We start from the raw sequence: 11,807 nt of genomic DNA, 5'->3' as shown, positions 1-11,807 counted from the left end.
TGCATATGTTCTTATACACTCCTGCATGATAACGTTTAATATCTCATCAAAACAAGCATTATTCTTTGTAGTATGTCTCAGTGGAATCAAGTCCAGCAGCTAGAAGCAAAATTCTTGGAGCAGATAGACCAGATTTATGATGACAAATTTCCCATGGAAGTCCGACATCTGCTAGCACAATGGATTGAAAACCAGGACTGGTAAGATCAAATGTTCTTTGTCTACTTTTTTTTTTTTTTTAAAAAAAAAGAATTTATCTCTCTTATAAAGCTTGAATTTTAGGAAACTATTATGTACAGGCAGGATATTGGGTGCATAGTTATTGCTGTGTGCTGATATAAATTCCAATAAAAAGTGTATCCTTAGGAATATATAGAGAACTTTTTATTATTCTGATAAAATATTGCCTTTAATATAAAGCAGCTTTGTGCCACTTACCACATTTGTTCTCTGTTTATTTTTGATGAAAGTATTGATCAGAAATAAACAGAAAACAAATGTGGCAACTTAAGAAACTATCAAAATCAAGAAACAGTAACTGTAATAACAAATATTAAGTGTGATGTGTAATGGACATGAAAAATTGATATGATACGAAGGATACATGTATACTATACAATATATACTATGTGTAAATTAACAAAATAATCATATTTCTAAGTAACGTATATATACTGTATGTACTGTACATATGTACAATATGTACTGTAGCTGTACATATTGCTTACATAAAGCTATTAAAATTAGTCTCTTTGCTATTAAAGGGTCTATAGGAATAAATACATTTTGTTAGTTGTTTTACAAGCTGCCCAATGAAAACATAATAATATTTTAAAAGGAAAGGAACAATAATCTTCCTAGCATAGTATTAGCATACGCTTGCAGTTCTATTTTTTATGAGCTAAGCCTGTGGAAGATGATGCATTATGCTAGGAACAATCTGAATTTGTAAGCAAGCCTTTTCTAAGCAGTCAGTAGCCCAGTTTTGCATGTAATGTTATCCAACCATGGTTGAACTCTCTAGTTCTTCAGCCTACTGGAATATTTACTGGGGTTTAATGGGACTTTCCTCTGAACGTGCTTGGGACTTCAATCTTAAAACAAATAAGAACATGCATGAAGCTGATGATTCCAGACACCCATTCTAGGGCCTAATACTTTTCTTGAACAAATAATTTGAAGGCTTTTACCATTACTTTTTTGTTTTGGTTTTTCATGTATGTGTTTTATTCATAAAAATTTTGCGTTGCACAGGGAATCTGCATATAACAATGAACCTATGGCAGCCATCCTCCTGCAGAACTTACTAATAAAGCTGGACGAACATTTTGACCGTGTTTCCCAAGAGAAGAATCTCCTCTTGATACACAATCTAAAGAGAATCAGGAAAGTTCTTCAGGTGAGTCTATTGCCTTCACACACAACACCTTGAGGCTAAAGAGGAATCATGAAGCAGTCTGTTTCATGAGCAATGAACTACCATAATTTTTATTAGGTTTCAAGCCAGGAAGATCTGCACACAGCCTCAATTTATGGAAATAGATGCAATTCACTTATAAGTATTTGGTCATTACAGTCCACCGAAATCAGGGGCTTCAACCTGCTCTTAGTTACCTGTTTATCCATGTGACCAAACTGGGGGGGGGGGGGCAATATTTCCTATTGCAGTGTGCATCCCTTGTTTCTAGTTGTTGGTGCTGATGCAGGATGGAGGTTGCTTGTTAGAGGAACGTTACCAGTACCTTCTGTAAACTAACTGTGATATGTGAGATGCATCTACTCTACACCAAACATTTGAATTTGCCTATGTCCTTAGGACCAGACGGGGGCTAGTTGCACTCCCCCAGACGGTGATCCCTCTGGGGGTCCTCCTATTTGATGTAAGCAATCCTGCTGCCGGATTGACCTATGGCATCACTTCCAGCAGATGGACTGCAAGTAAATGATTGCCCCATGCCCAAGCCAAACCTCTCTCATCTGTAGTCAATAAAGTTGTGACCTGCTTCAATCCAAGTTAGTCTATGCTGTTCACTTGGTGGGTCAGGAACGGGGAAGCACAATGCCTTGGCCTGCAGTGGCTTTAAAAACAGATATTGGCAATGAAGGAAAAACATTTTTCATGCCTGAGACAGCAATTGCTTCCATAACATTGTGTGAAAAAGGATAGGCCCGAAAGCCAATTTAAATGAACTTTTCCTGACATGACATAGGACTTTACCACCTGAGTATGGGTGGGTATTTACGGGTGACTTGCTACTTTGAAAGCAACCCCATATTTAACCCTCCTGGTAAAAACAAATGTTTACATGTTAAAGGAAAGTCCTGGGGATTCACAGGCACTATTGGTCAAACTGTGTTTAAAAAAGCATATCTCATGTGCTATTAGAAGACAATTCATGCCTAATTCCTACAAAATTGGGTGGGATTTAAAACACAGCAGAGGGATTGTGAGAGTTACTGGACTCCCCCCCCCCCACCTGTGCATTTGCTCATGATTCAGTGGGTATTTTTTTCCTGTTAGGGTTACTTGTATTATATATTTGTTATGTTTTTATTTATTTTTTCATGGTACAGAAGATACATTTTTAGAAAACAGTTGTTACAACAGTAAAGAACAAATAACTGGTCCTGAAAAAATTACAAACTTTTGTCATTTTTTTGGTAATAAAGTTTCATTTGATTACGTATTCTAAAAGATCAAGCCACATTTTCCCATGTGTTGGGTGGATTCCTGCCACAGTTGAACAATTTATGTATTCAATAAAAGTTTTGCTATATGTTATAAAAGGAATAGGAATTGTATTTGCCCGTTGCCCCTCTGACCTGACATGTTAGTTTCTCAGCCAGTGCTGTTGACCATACTCTGGTGTACCCGGAATCAATGTTAAGCCCAATGCCACTTTTCCAAAATCAGGCTATCTCCATACAGGCAACTGTCAATAGAAAGGCTAAGAAGTCACCATGAAGATAATTTTGAGCTGGTGGGATCATAAGCCTGAATAGTGCTAGTGCAGGTGCATTGAGCCCCAATAGGGAAGAAACTGCTTGGAGGAGGTAGTGTGGCATGGAAGCACATACAGATGAAAGGTTCAGTACCTCTCTCCCACTTGCCCATACTATACTAAATTTCCCATCCCACTCTCATATCACGCCAGAGTGTTTTGCCTGTGTGTGTGTGTGTGTGTGAGGGGAGATATATGAGAACCTCTGTTCTTCCTTTTCTGGGGTGGGCAGTAACTGCAAGAGGGGGTATCTGGAAGAGCTAGAGTTAATAACCCCATCTGTCCTCAGAGGTCCAGCCTCCAATGGTTACGTTTCATTTAAAATAAAAAAGTGAGTGGAAAATTAGACATAACTACATGTTACGTGTAGCTTTGTGGTCAGATTGCCCAGTGCAGATCTTATTTGTATTCCACATTGTGATAACACCTTGAAATGTATCCCAGATTTTTATGTGTGAAATATTCTGCAGCAAATGGAGATTGTCGAAAGTGTTGTTTGAGACTTGGAAGTTTGAACTCTGTGCACAGGTCTATTGGATGTTGGTCCAGTGAAACCTGTTGCCTTATTTAATAGGTGTTTCTTAATTCTTTGAGACCATCATGGCAGCAAATGTACACCAGCGCTTCTGAGGAAGTGGGTGGAGGGGGGCGGGAAACAACACATGTGGCTTAAAACTAATACTACATTTCTGTGTGAGGTTTTGTAATGCATTTCCTCTTGCTGACCTAGATTTAGAATTCTCAACATAGATAATGATTACCTGAACTCAAGAAAACTCTCCTTGCATTTTAGCCTCAAACAGTGATAGGGCTGGCTCTAGCCATTTTGCCAGCTGAGACTGAACCCTAAATGGCACCATACTATCCCCAAGTTAGTTGCACACTAGTAAAAGCTGAGCAATGCAAACAACTGGTGCTAAATGAATAACTACTTTATTGGCAGTTAAAGCCCCTACTCAAGATCACTTAAGAACACCAATTCAACAACCCTCATCCTTAGCATCCCTTAGCCACCCTACCATATTCGCACAGGCAGGGTGGGTAAAGACCAACCCCATTCCCCCACTCCATTTCGTTGCAGTGGAGCTGTAATTCTAACCTACATCAGCACTTGTGATTCAGAACCAAGGGTTCTGCTGAACTATTTAATACTGAGCACACATAATCTTGGAGATGTAGACATATATATTTAACAGTACAGTCATACCTTGGATCCCGAATGCCTTGACACTCGAACGTTTTGGCTCTCAAACACCGCAAACCCAGAAGTGAATGTTTTGGTTTGTGAACATTCTTTGGAACCTGAATGTCTGACGGGGCTTTCACGGCTTCCAATTGGCTGCAGGAGCTTTCTGCAGCCAATCAGAAGCTGCACTTTGGTTTCTGGACATTTTGGAAGTTGAACGGAATTCTGGAATGGAATTGTGCATGTTTGACATACTTATCAGCTTGTTTGACATACTTATCAGCAGATAAAGCAGAGGGAACGTAGGTACTGCAACTGTCAAAAGAAGTAAATTAACAGCTCTCCTTATACAGAACCTGAGGTGCATCGGAGCTAATTGAAATCAAGTGGTTTGAGCACAAGATTTAATAATTTGTCATGACTAACTTCAGTTAAAATTAAGCAATGGAGGGTGGGTTTTTTCTATATAAAAACCCCCTGAAAGCAACCACTATTTTTTTTTTAAATGTGTGATATAAACACACCACCCAGAAAGGTTTGAAGTTTCAATCTGGGTATTAAAAAGAGATCATAACTGAGTGGCAGAGTGCATTCTTTTCATATCAGCCCTAGTTCAAGCCTCCTGCATCTCCAGTATCTTGGATAGCAGAGCTAAAAATACCCTTGTCCAAGACATCGAGGGCTACTCCTAGTCAGTGCTGGGATAGTTAGACCAATAGTCTTACTCGGTAACACTAAGCTTCATATATGTTAATTGATTTCAAATAACCAGGCACATCTCTGGAGTGGAAGTATCTAGGACCCAAAGTAACCCTGAAACTCGTGCCAAAAAATCCTTAAGGGTCATAGTGGGTGCAAACCTATTGTCAGCAAAGCAGTGCTTCTTGATCTATATGGACTAGTCCTGGGCTATTTCTGATGCTGTTTTCTGGGCTATTTTGTCTCTTGTTCTCAGGGAAAATATCAGAGTAGTCCTATGCATATAGCAGTGGTTGTTTCAAACTGTTTAAGAGAAGAAAGAAGAATATTGGCTTCAGCCAGCATGCCGGTACAGGTAACTCTGCTTTTAATTTGATATATACGTTTGTCTTTAAGGAGGCCTAAATCCACTGCAGATTTGGAACATTGATTTTAAAGGGTTTCAGCACATATAATTTGGGGCTGGATCATGGCCACTGGGTGCAATCCTGGCCCATCAAATCCAAGATTGTTGTCAAGTTGTATATACCCTCCAGTATTTCACAGGTCAAAACAAGGCAACTCATGTGTTTTTGTAGCACTCCTGTTCTTCCAACAGGAACTATTACCCTTCCTCTTGCTGAGTTTTCCCCCCACCTGCATTTAATTTGCAATAACCTATGCTGCATTAGTATACATGGAAGTAATCACCACTGAACTCAATGGAACTTTAAGAATCTCTTTGGTTTTAGGCCCAGTGATGATGCCGACACTGTGATATTGGATGAGAAAGTAGTTCTCAAATCAGACATAAATATGTGAGAAATTAGGGAGTAGATTACTTGTACACCCATGCCAGTTTCATGAACAGATGTGGATCTCCATGCTTTCTGTGTTATTGTTTCCCCACAAAAGTGACTTGTGCAAGGTATCTCACATGAATGAAAACACTAAAATCAGAAGTAACTTTTTTTTTGGGGGGGGGGCCACGAAAGCTAACAAATAAGGTCCTAAATCAGTTCTTTTAAAGTTATTGCGCACTGAATTTGTCTCTATGCCAAGAGAACTCATTTTGCTGAACTCATCTGTAAAATTCTTTTTTTTTAGGGACCTCTGGAAAAGTCTCTACAGAATAACCTGGGTATGGAAAGGCAAAGAAACGTTGAACACAAGGTGTCTGCAGTCAAGAACAGTGCACAGGCAAGTTACTACAGTTTGCCACATGTGTACCAAATGCCAACATCTCTTCCTCAAGGTTCAGATATATCTCTGTGGACTTGCTATACAGACAGAGCAAGGCGGAGCCTACACATGCAGCAGAATCAGGTGGTAGAATGGAGCTGCACTACATTTGAGGCACACCACTTTTGAATGCTCCCCCATTTAAGAAATACAGCATGCAAGTAGAAAATCAGCATATCAAGGCTAAAAAGTTTTACTAAAGCTCATTGCATGTAATGCTGGTGGTTTTTTGTCTGTGTAGATTTTGTAACATAAAGGAACTTTCAAAAATGTGATTTCCCCCCCACCTGCTGTCTGACATGATGTGGTCTATTCTAGCTCTTTGACATGCTACCACCTTGTATATCCTGCTTTTCTTAAACCCTGGAAACCAAGGCAGTATGATGCACAAGATACAAAATAGTTCAGCTCACTTTGCCCATTTAGGGCATACCCAGTTGCTCTGGGAGCAAGGCAGCAGCAAGGGATTCACAGGGAATATTATAGGGAATTCATATGGGATCTGTTTGCCATTAAATCATTTTAATTTTAATTGAAAAAAGCAGATGACAGAACAAGATGTCAAATATTTAGAAGATCTGCAGGAGGAGTTTGACTTGAGGTATAAAACAATACAGAGCATAGGTAAGCTTTTCCATGTGTGTAAACCATATTAATTTGAAGGTTATTAACACTTTTAAAATGTTGTGTTTATTTGTTGTTAATGCCTAAGTTCGCCTTGTGTTACATCCAAAAACTCAACAAATGGCATTTTTGCAACAACGAAAACACTCAACCTTTGTAACTACTGTATAGCAGTAATGAGGTAACCAATAGTTTAGTGGCAAATTCAGAAGTGCAGAGTCCCTTCATGATTGTCGTGGTCACAACTCCTATGGTTATGAGAAATAAGCCTAAAACTTTATTCTTCTTATGGTAGAACAAGGTGTTTAAATCTGCTGCTGTAAAACACCCTCAGCACCTTGATCAAAAACTGTGATTGGCTGTTCAAAAGGGAGCTGTGAATTCCTTCTAATAAAATCCTTTACAAAGCTGAAGATTGGTGTAGGTGAAAATGGATGTTTGCTTTGTAAAGCGAATGCCTTATTATCACATCAAATGTGGATTTAAGATAGCGCAGCCAGGCCCCTCCCCTCACTGGACACTGCTGCAGGGCATCACAGCTATGATATAGCGAATACACAGAACAGAATGCAAGAGGTTGGGAGGAGAAGAATTTTGGCCTCACACAGGGCGCCACTGAAATCTGAAAGACCAAAGTCTGCCCTGATTATATGTAGCATTGCATAAGTGTGTTGTTCTGCATATGGTTCCATAAGCAATGTTCTCCACCAAAGTCCACCCTCCTTTCAAAATGTAGAATATTACCCATATGGTGGTACCTCGGGTTACATACACTTCAGGTTACATACACTTCAGGTTACACACTCTGCTAACCTAGAAATAGTGCTTCAGGTTAAGAACTTTGCTTCAGGATAAGAACAGAAATCGGGCTCCGGCGGTAGCAGGAGGCCCCATTAGCTAAAGTGGTGCTTCAGGTTAAGAACAGTTTCAGGTTAAGTACGGACCTCTGGAATGAATTGAGTACTTAACCCGAGGTACTACTGTGCAGGAAGCCAGATAAGTTTACATATTATAAGCATGAGTTTACACTTGATCAGTTTCAAGAGATGCAGGCTCTTTAAAAGCCATTTCTTCTTGCTAGTCTATTAGTAATGTCATACTGTCTTCTGAGTAATAATGTCTTGACTCTTCCCTCAAATGATGACGATGATCCTGACCACAAACGGATCACTACAGCATCACTTTGCCTGACATTTAACCGCTATAAGCAGGCACCTTTGTGGGTCACTGTAGACATGATAAAGGAAATGTGTGAACATATCTCTGGTTTCATCAAACTCTCATAAGTAACAGCTTCCCTGCTGAATCCCCAGGTGTGTGTCAGAATGCAGCCTGCATGTACTCTTCATGTCTGGAGTCTTAACCCTGCAAAACGTCGTCACAACTGAGGCTTCAGTGCTTTGACTCTTAACTGGAAGTAAATCCCAGTGAATACAGTGGACATGTGTACAAAATTATGCTGCCTGTTCAGTTGAAAACAATGGAATGGCACTTAGTTACAACAAATTCCATTGCTTTCAGTTGGACTCAGTCATGACTAATTTTGCTGGCATGTACCATATAGGGCTTATAATGTACACATAAGTACTATACCTAAATGATCACTGTGCGCTGCCATTTTATACAATGTCAGAACTGGGTCTTTAGAGTGGTGGTACTTGCACTTTGGAACTGCTTCCTGTTGAATATCAGGCAGGCATGTCTCTGTTGTCTTTTTGGTGCCTGTTGAACACCTTCCTTTTTGAAGAAGCCTTCTAAGTGGAGATTTTTATCCTAAGCAGTGTCTGTTCTGGTTTTGAAAGTGTGTGTGTGTGTGTGTGTAATGCTTCATAGGAAGTCATTAATAAATGAAATTAATAATAAAAAAATGTGTATTTAATTTTCCAGGAATTTCATCATTAAGTGATTATAAAATGGAGGCAGAAGCTTCCGTATCTCCTCCTTGCAGCCTGAAGCCAACTATAGCTGTTCCTCATAAGGCTAGACCATGATTTTAGCAGTGTGTGTGTGTGTGTGTGTGTGTGTTAGCTGGGCTATGCCGTTTAAGAGGCTTACTCTTCTTGTGCCATACACATGCTATTTTGCACCTTCTTTTAGAACACACCAACAAAAACAGTGTTGCTGTGAAACAAGAGATGCTGCTGTTGCAGGAGATGCTCAATACCTTAGACTACAAGAGAAAGGTTTGCTAAATTGTCTTCGTTGTTTGTATGTTTGTCTTTTGCACGCCACCCTATTCTGCTGATGTAAACGTAGAGGCAGCTTGCTTCAGAGTTCTTCATGTGGTTAAGCAGCAGGAAATTCCCAAGAGCTCGAGAGAGTTTGATGACTGCAGAGAGAGTACTGTCTGGTGCCACCTAGGTGTTTTGCACTATAGCTCCCACCATTCCTGATCATTGGCTATGTTAGCTGAGAATGATGGGACTTGGAATCCAACAACTGGAGGGCACAAAGGTTGCGAAAGGGTGTTCCACATATTTGAAAGTGAGAGGACTTAAGTTTGCATTTCCCCTTACATTTCTGACCTGCCCTTTCTCCAAAGAGCTCAGAGTAGCATGTGTGGGGCTATCCAAACATCTTATAACAGCCTTTAGAGAGAGACTAGGGTGGAAGAAAGTGATGAGTCAGGAGACACATGCATGCAATCCTACTATTAGAATGACGTTCAAAAATAATTCTCTCTTAAGCAGGGCTGTTCTCTTCTTCCACAAGGAATAGGTTTGGTGTCGGAACCAAAGAGTGAGTGGTGAAGGAACCTCCATCCCTTAATGAATCGCTGTTGATAGCACCTGTTGAATGGTGTGTTTTAAAACAGTATAGAGTACCATCATTTCCTGCCTTGCAGGCTCCCGCATAGTGAGTTTCAAGGTGAGCTAGTGCAAGACAGGCGATCGAAGTAAAGCTGGATTATTATTATTATTAAAATATAATTTATCATGATGGCTGGAGAACATGTTAGCAAAACTAGTGATTTCAGCCTGAGAATCCTCCAGAAACCATGCTTTATTAAGTGCTAAAGTTGTTCACCTCTGGTGAACTTTACATTCACTTGTATCTCTTGAAATTCTAGGCCAGTGGATAGTGGAAATCCTGAAGAATCTACATGTTAAATATCAGTATTGTTGGGGGAGAAGGTTTTTTTAAAAAAACAACAACAACAACACTATGATTGTTTAAAACTTTCCTACAATTAACTTTGTAAGATAAAATTAGAAAAATAAGGTCTAAAGCTCCCACTTTCGAAATGTCTTACCTTTCCTAAGTAGATAGTAATACTGTTATGTATTCCATGGGGAATTGTGGTCCAGTGTTAGTACTTTATGGACCTTTTGAGCTTCTGAAATTTGTATGCCAAAGTGGTTCATAGGTGGAATTTAGTCCAGACATATTATACAGCACCCTTTGCCAATCTGGTGCCCTCCAGTTGTTTTGGTCTAAACTCCCATCATGTATGTTGCCTGGGGCTGATGGGAATTCTAGTCCAAAATTGCTGGAAAGAAATTATTTGATGAAGGTTGCCCTAAATGCTTTCCTAAACAGAAAAGTCTGATATACATCCTGGAAGATGTTCAGATTTTGATTAGCCTTAGAAAGATGAGAGCCTCAGAGCTGTGAGTAGAAAAAATAGGTTGTCTCTTTGCATTGTGTTATTGTAGTAGGCATTGTTGTATGCAGTGCTTTTTTTCTAAAAAAAAATGTTTAGGGGTACTCTCATTTTGACTCACGAAAATCACCATTTTATAGTTCAAATCTGGAAAAATAAACACAGTAAAGGGACAAAATTACAAAGATCCAGAAAATGTTTAGGGGTATGCGTACCCCCAGAAAAAAGCACTGGTTGTATGGATGGTGAGCTCCAGAGCAGCCATACTGGCTGTGGCTGGTGGGAATTGTAGCTCAAAACATCTAGAGCCCCCCCCCCAGTTGCTGAAGGCTATTCCAGAGCAATAAAGGACAGTTGCATTTATAAAACATTCTTGGTCCTTGCTTGTACGAGAGATACATATCCTGTGTCTTTTAGGAAGTTCTCAGCAAAATGACACAAATAATCAAAGAAGCTGAAGCCTTGGTGAATAACTTGCTAACAGAAGAATTAGTGGACTGGAAGAGAAGGCAACAAATTGCTTGCATCGGAGGGCCTCTGCACAATGGGCTTGATCAGCTGCAAAACTGGTAAACTTTTATCGGTAACTCCTATTTTCTGAGCGAAGTGCGACAGGAAGTGGTGCTGCTGCTTCTCCCCAGCCCAGAATACCCAATACAAATTTAATCTTAGAGGTTAACAGAGTTTATGCAGCTTCTAAGAATGTATTCATCTGAAGTGAAAATAACTCTAGCAGGCATCACCTGCTCTGAAAAGGGCTCTTTGAAACAAGGTTGCTGCAATGGAAGAAATGAGGGGCTGTGGCTGAACCACACAGATTGTGTCATGGTCACCCCAAGCAAACGCTTTCATATCTGGGGAATCACTGTTAGGGTTGTAGCCAGTTGCGAAACCTCCATTGAAAGTTACCTGATAGAGAGTATATCCCACCCCAGCCATTAGCACTGTGCACTTTACCCTGAGAAAGATAGCTCCTTTTGGATTTCTATTGCTGGTTCTGGAAACAGGAGACAACAGAGATTTTCTCCTCTCTCTTGTCTCACTGCACCCTAGTTGAATTGTCAATCCATTTATCTGTTTTCTGTGCCTTTCCCCTATCTTCTATCCCTGAGCTCTCACCGTCTGCTGCAATGGGACACATCACAAAGGAATACGGAGAGATAAGAACACAGCTCACTGTATGCAATTATGTAGAACTTGCCAAAGACAAAATATAAAAATAAGACATTTAGGTTCCACCAGGTGTCCATTTCACTGCGTGTGTGTGAAGGAGAGAGAGAGAGAGTTGATTCTTTCTTTTCATTTATTCAGTTTCACTCTGATGGCAGAGAGTCTTTTTCAAATAAGAAGGCAGCTGGAGAAACTGGATGAGCTTTTGGTCAAGCTCACGTATGAGGGAGACCCCATTCCCTTGCAAAGACCTCACTTGCTGGAAAGAGTAAACTTTTTGCTCTACAGCCTCTTCCAAAGG

At 40.0% G+C, this 11,807-nt stretch overlaps 1 protein-coding gene across 5 annotated transcripts in view; it reads left to right on the top strand.

Annotated features, from left to right (window-relative positions):
• The window catches only part of STAT4 (signal transducer and activator of transcription 4), a 35,966-nt gene that overhangs the window by 4,227 nt on the left and 19,932 nt on the right, over positions 1 to 11,807 (top strand). For all 5 annotated transcript variants that reach the window (XM_083468437.1, XM_083468436.1, XM_083468433.1 and 2 more), the window contains exons 2-9: positions 72 to 200; positions 1,255 to 1,399; positions 5,144 to 5,242; positions 5,974 to 6,066; positions 6,654 to 6,732; positions 8,830 to 8,915; positions 10,754 to 10,905; positions 11,648 to 11,806. In XM_083468437.1, the coding sequence (XP_083324563.1) occupies positions 73 to 200; positions 1,255 to 1,399; positions 5,144 to 5,242; positions 5,974 to 6,066; positions 6,654 to 6,732; positions 8,830 to 8,915; positions 10,754 to 10,905; positions 11,648 to 11,806 (941 nt within the window). In that variant the 5' untranslated portion in view covers position 72. The remainder of the gene's footprint in view (positions 1 to 71; positions 201 to 1,254; positions 1,400 to 5,143; positions 5,243 to 5,973; positions 6,067 to 6,653; positions 6,733 to 8,829; positions 8,916 to 10,753; positions 10,906 to 11,647; position 11,807) is intronic.

This window comes from Podarcis liolepis (assembly GCF_965112155.1).
Source record: "Podarcis liolepis genome assembly, chromosome: 1".
Taxonomy (NCBI): Eukaryota; Metazoa; Chordata; class Lepidosauria; order Squamata; family Lacertidae; genus Podarcis; species Podarcis liolepis.
This window is presented reverse-complemented; position numbering and strand designations above follow the sequence as displayed.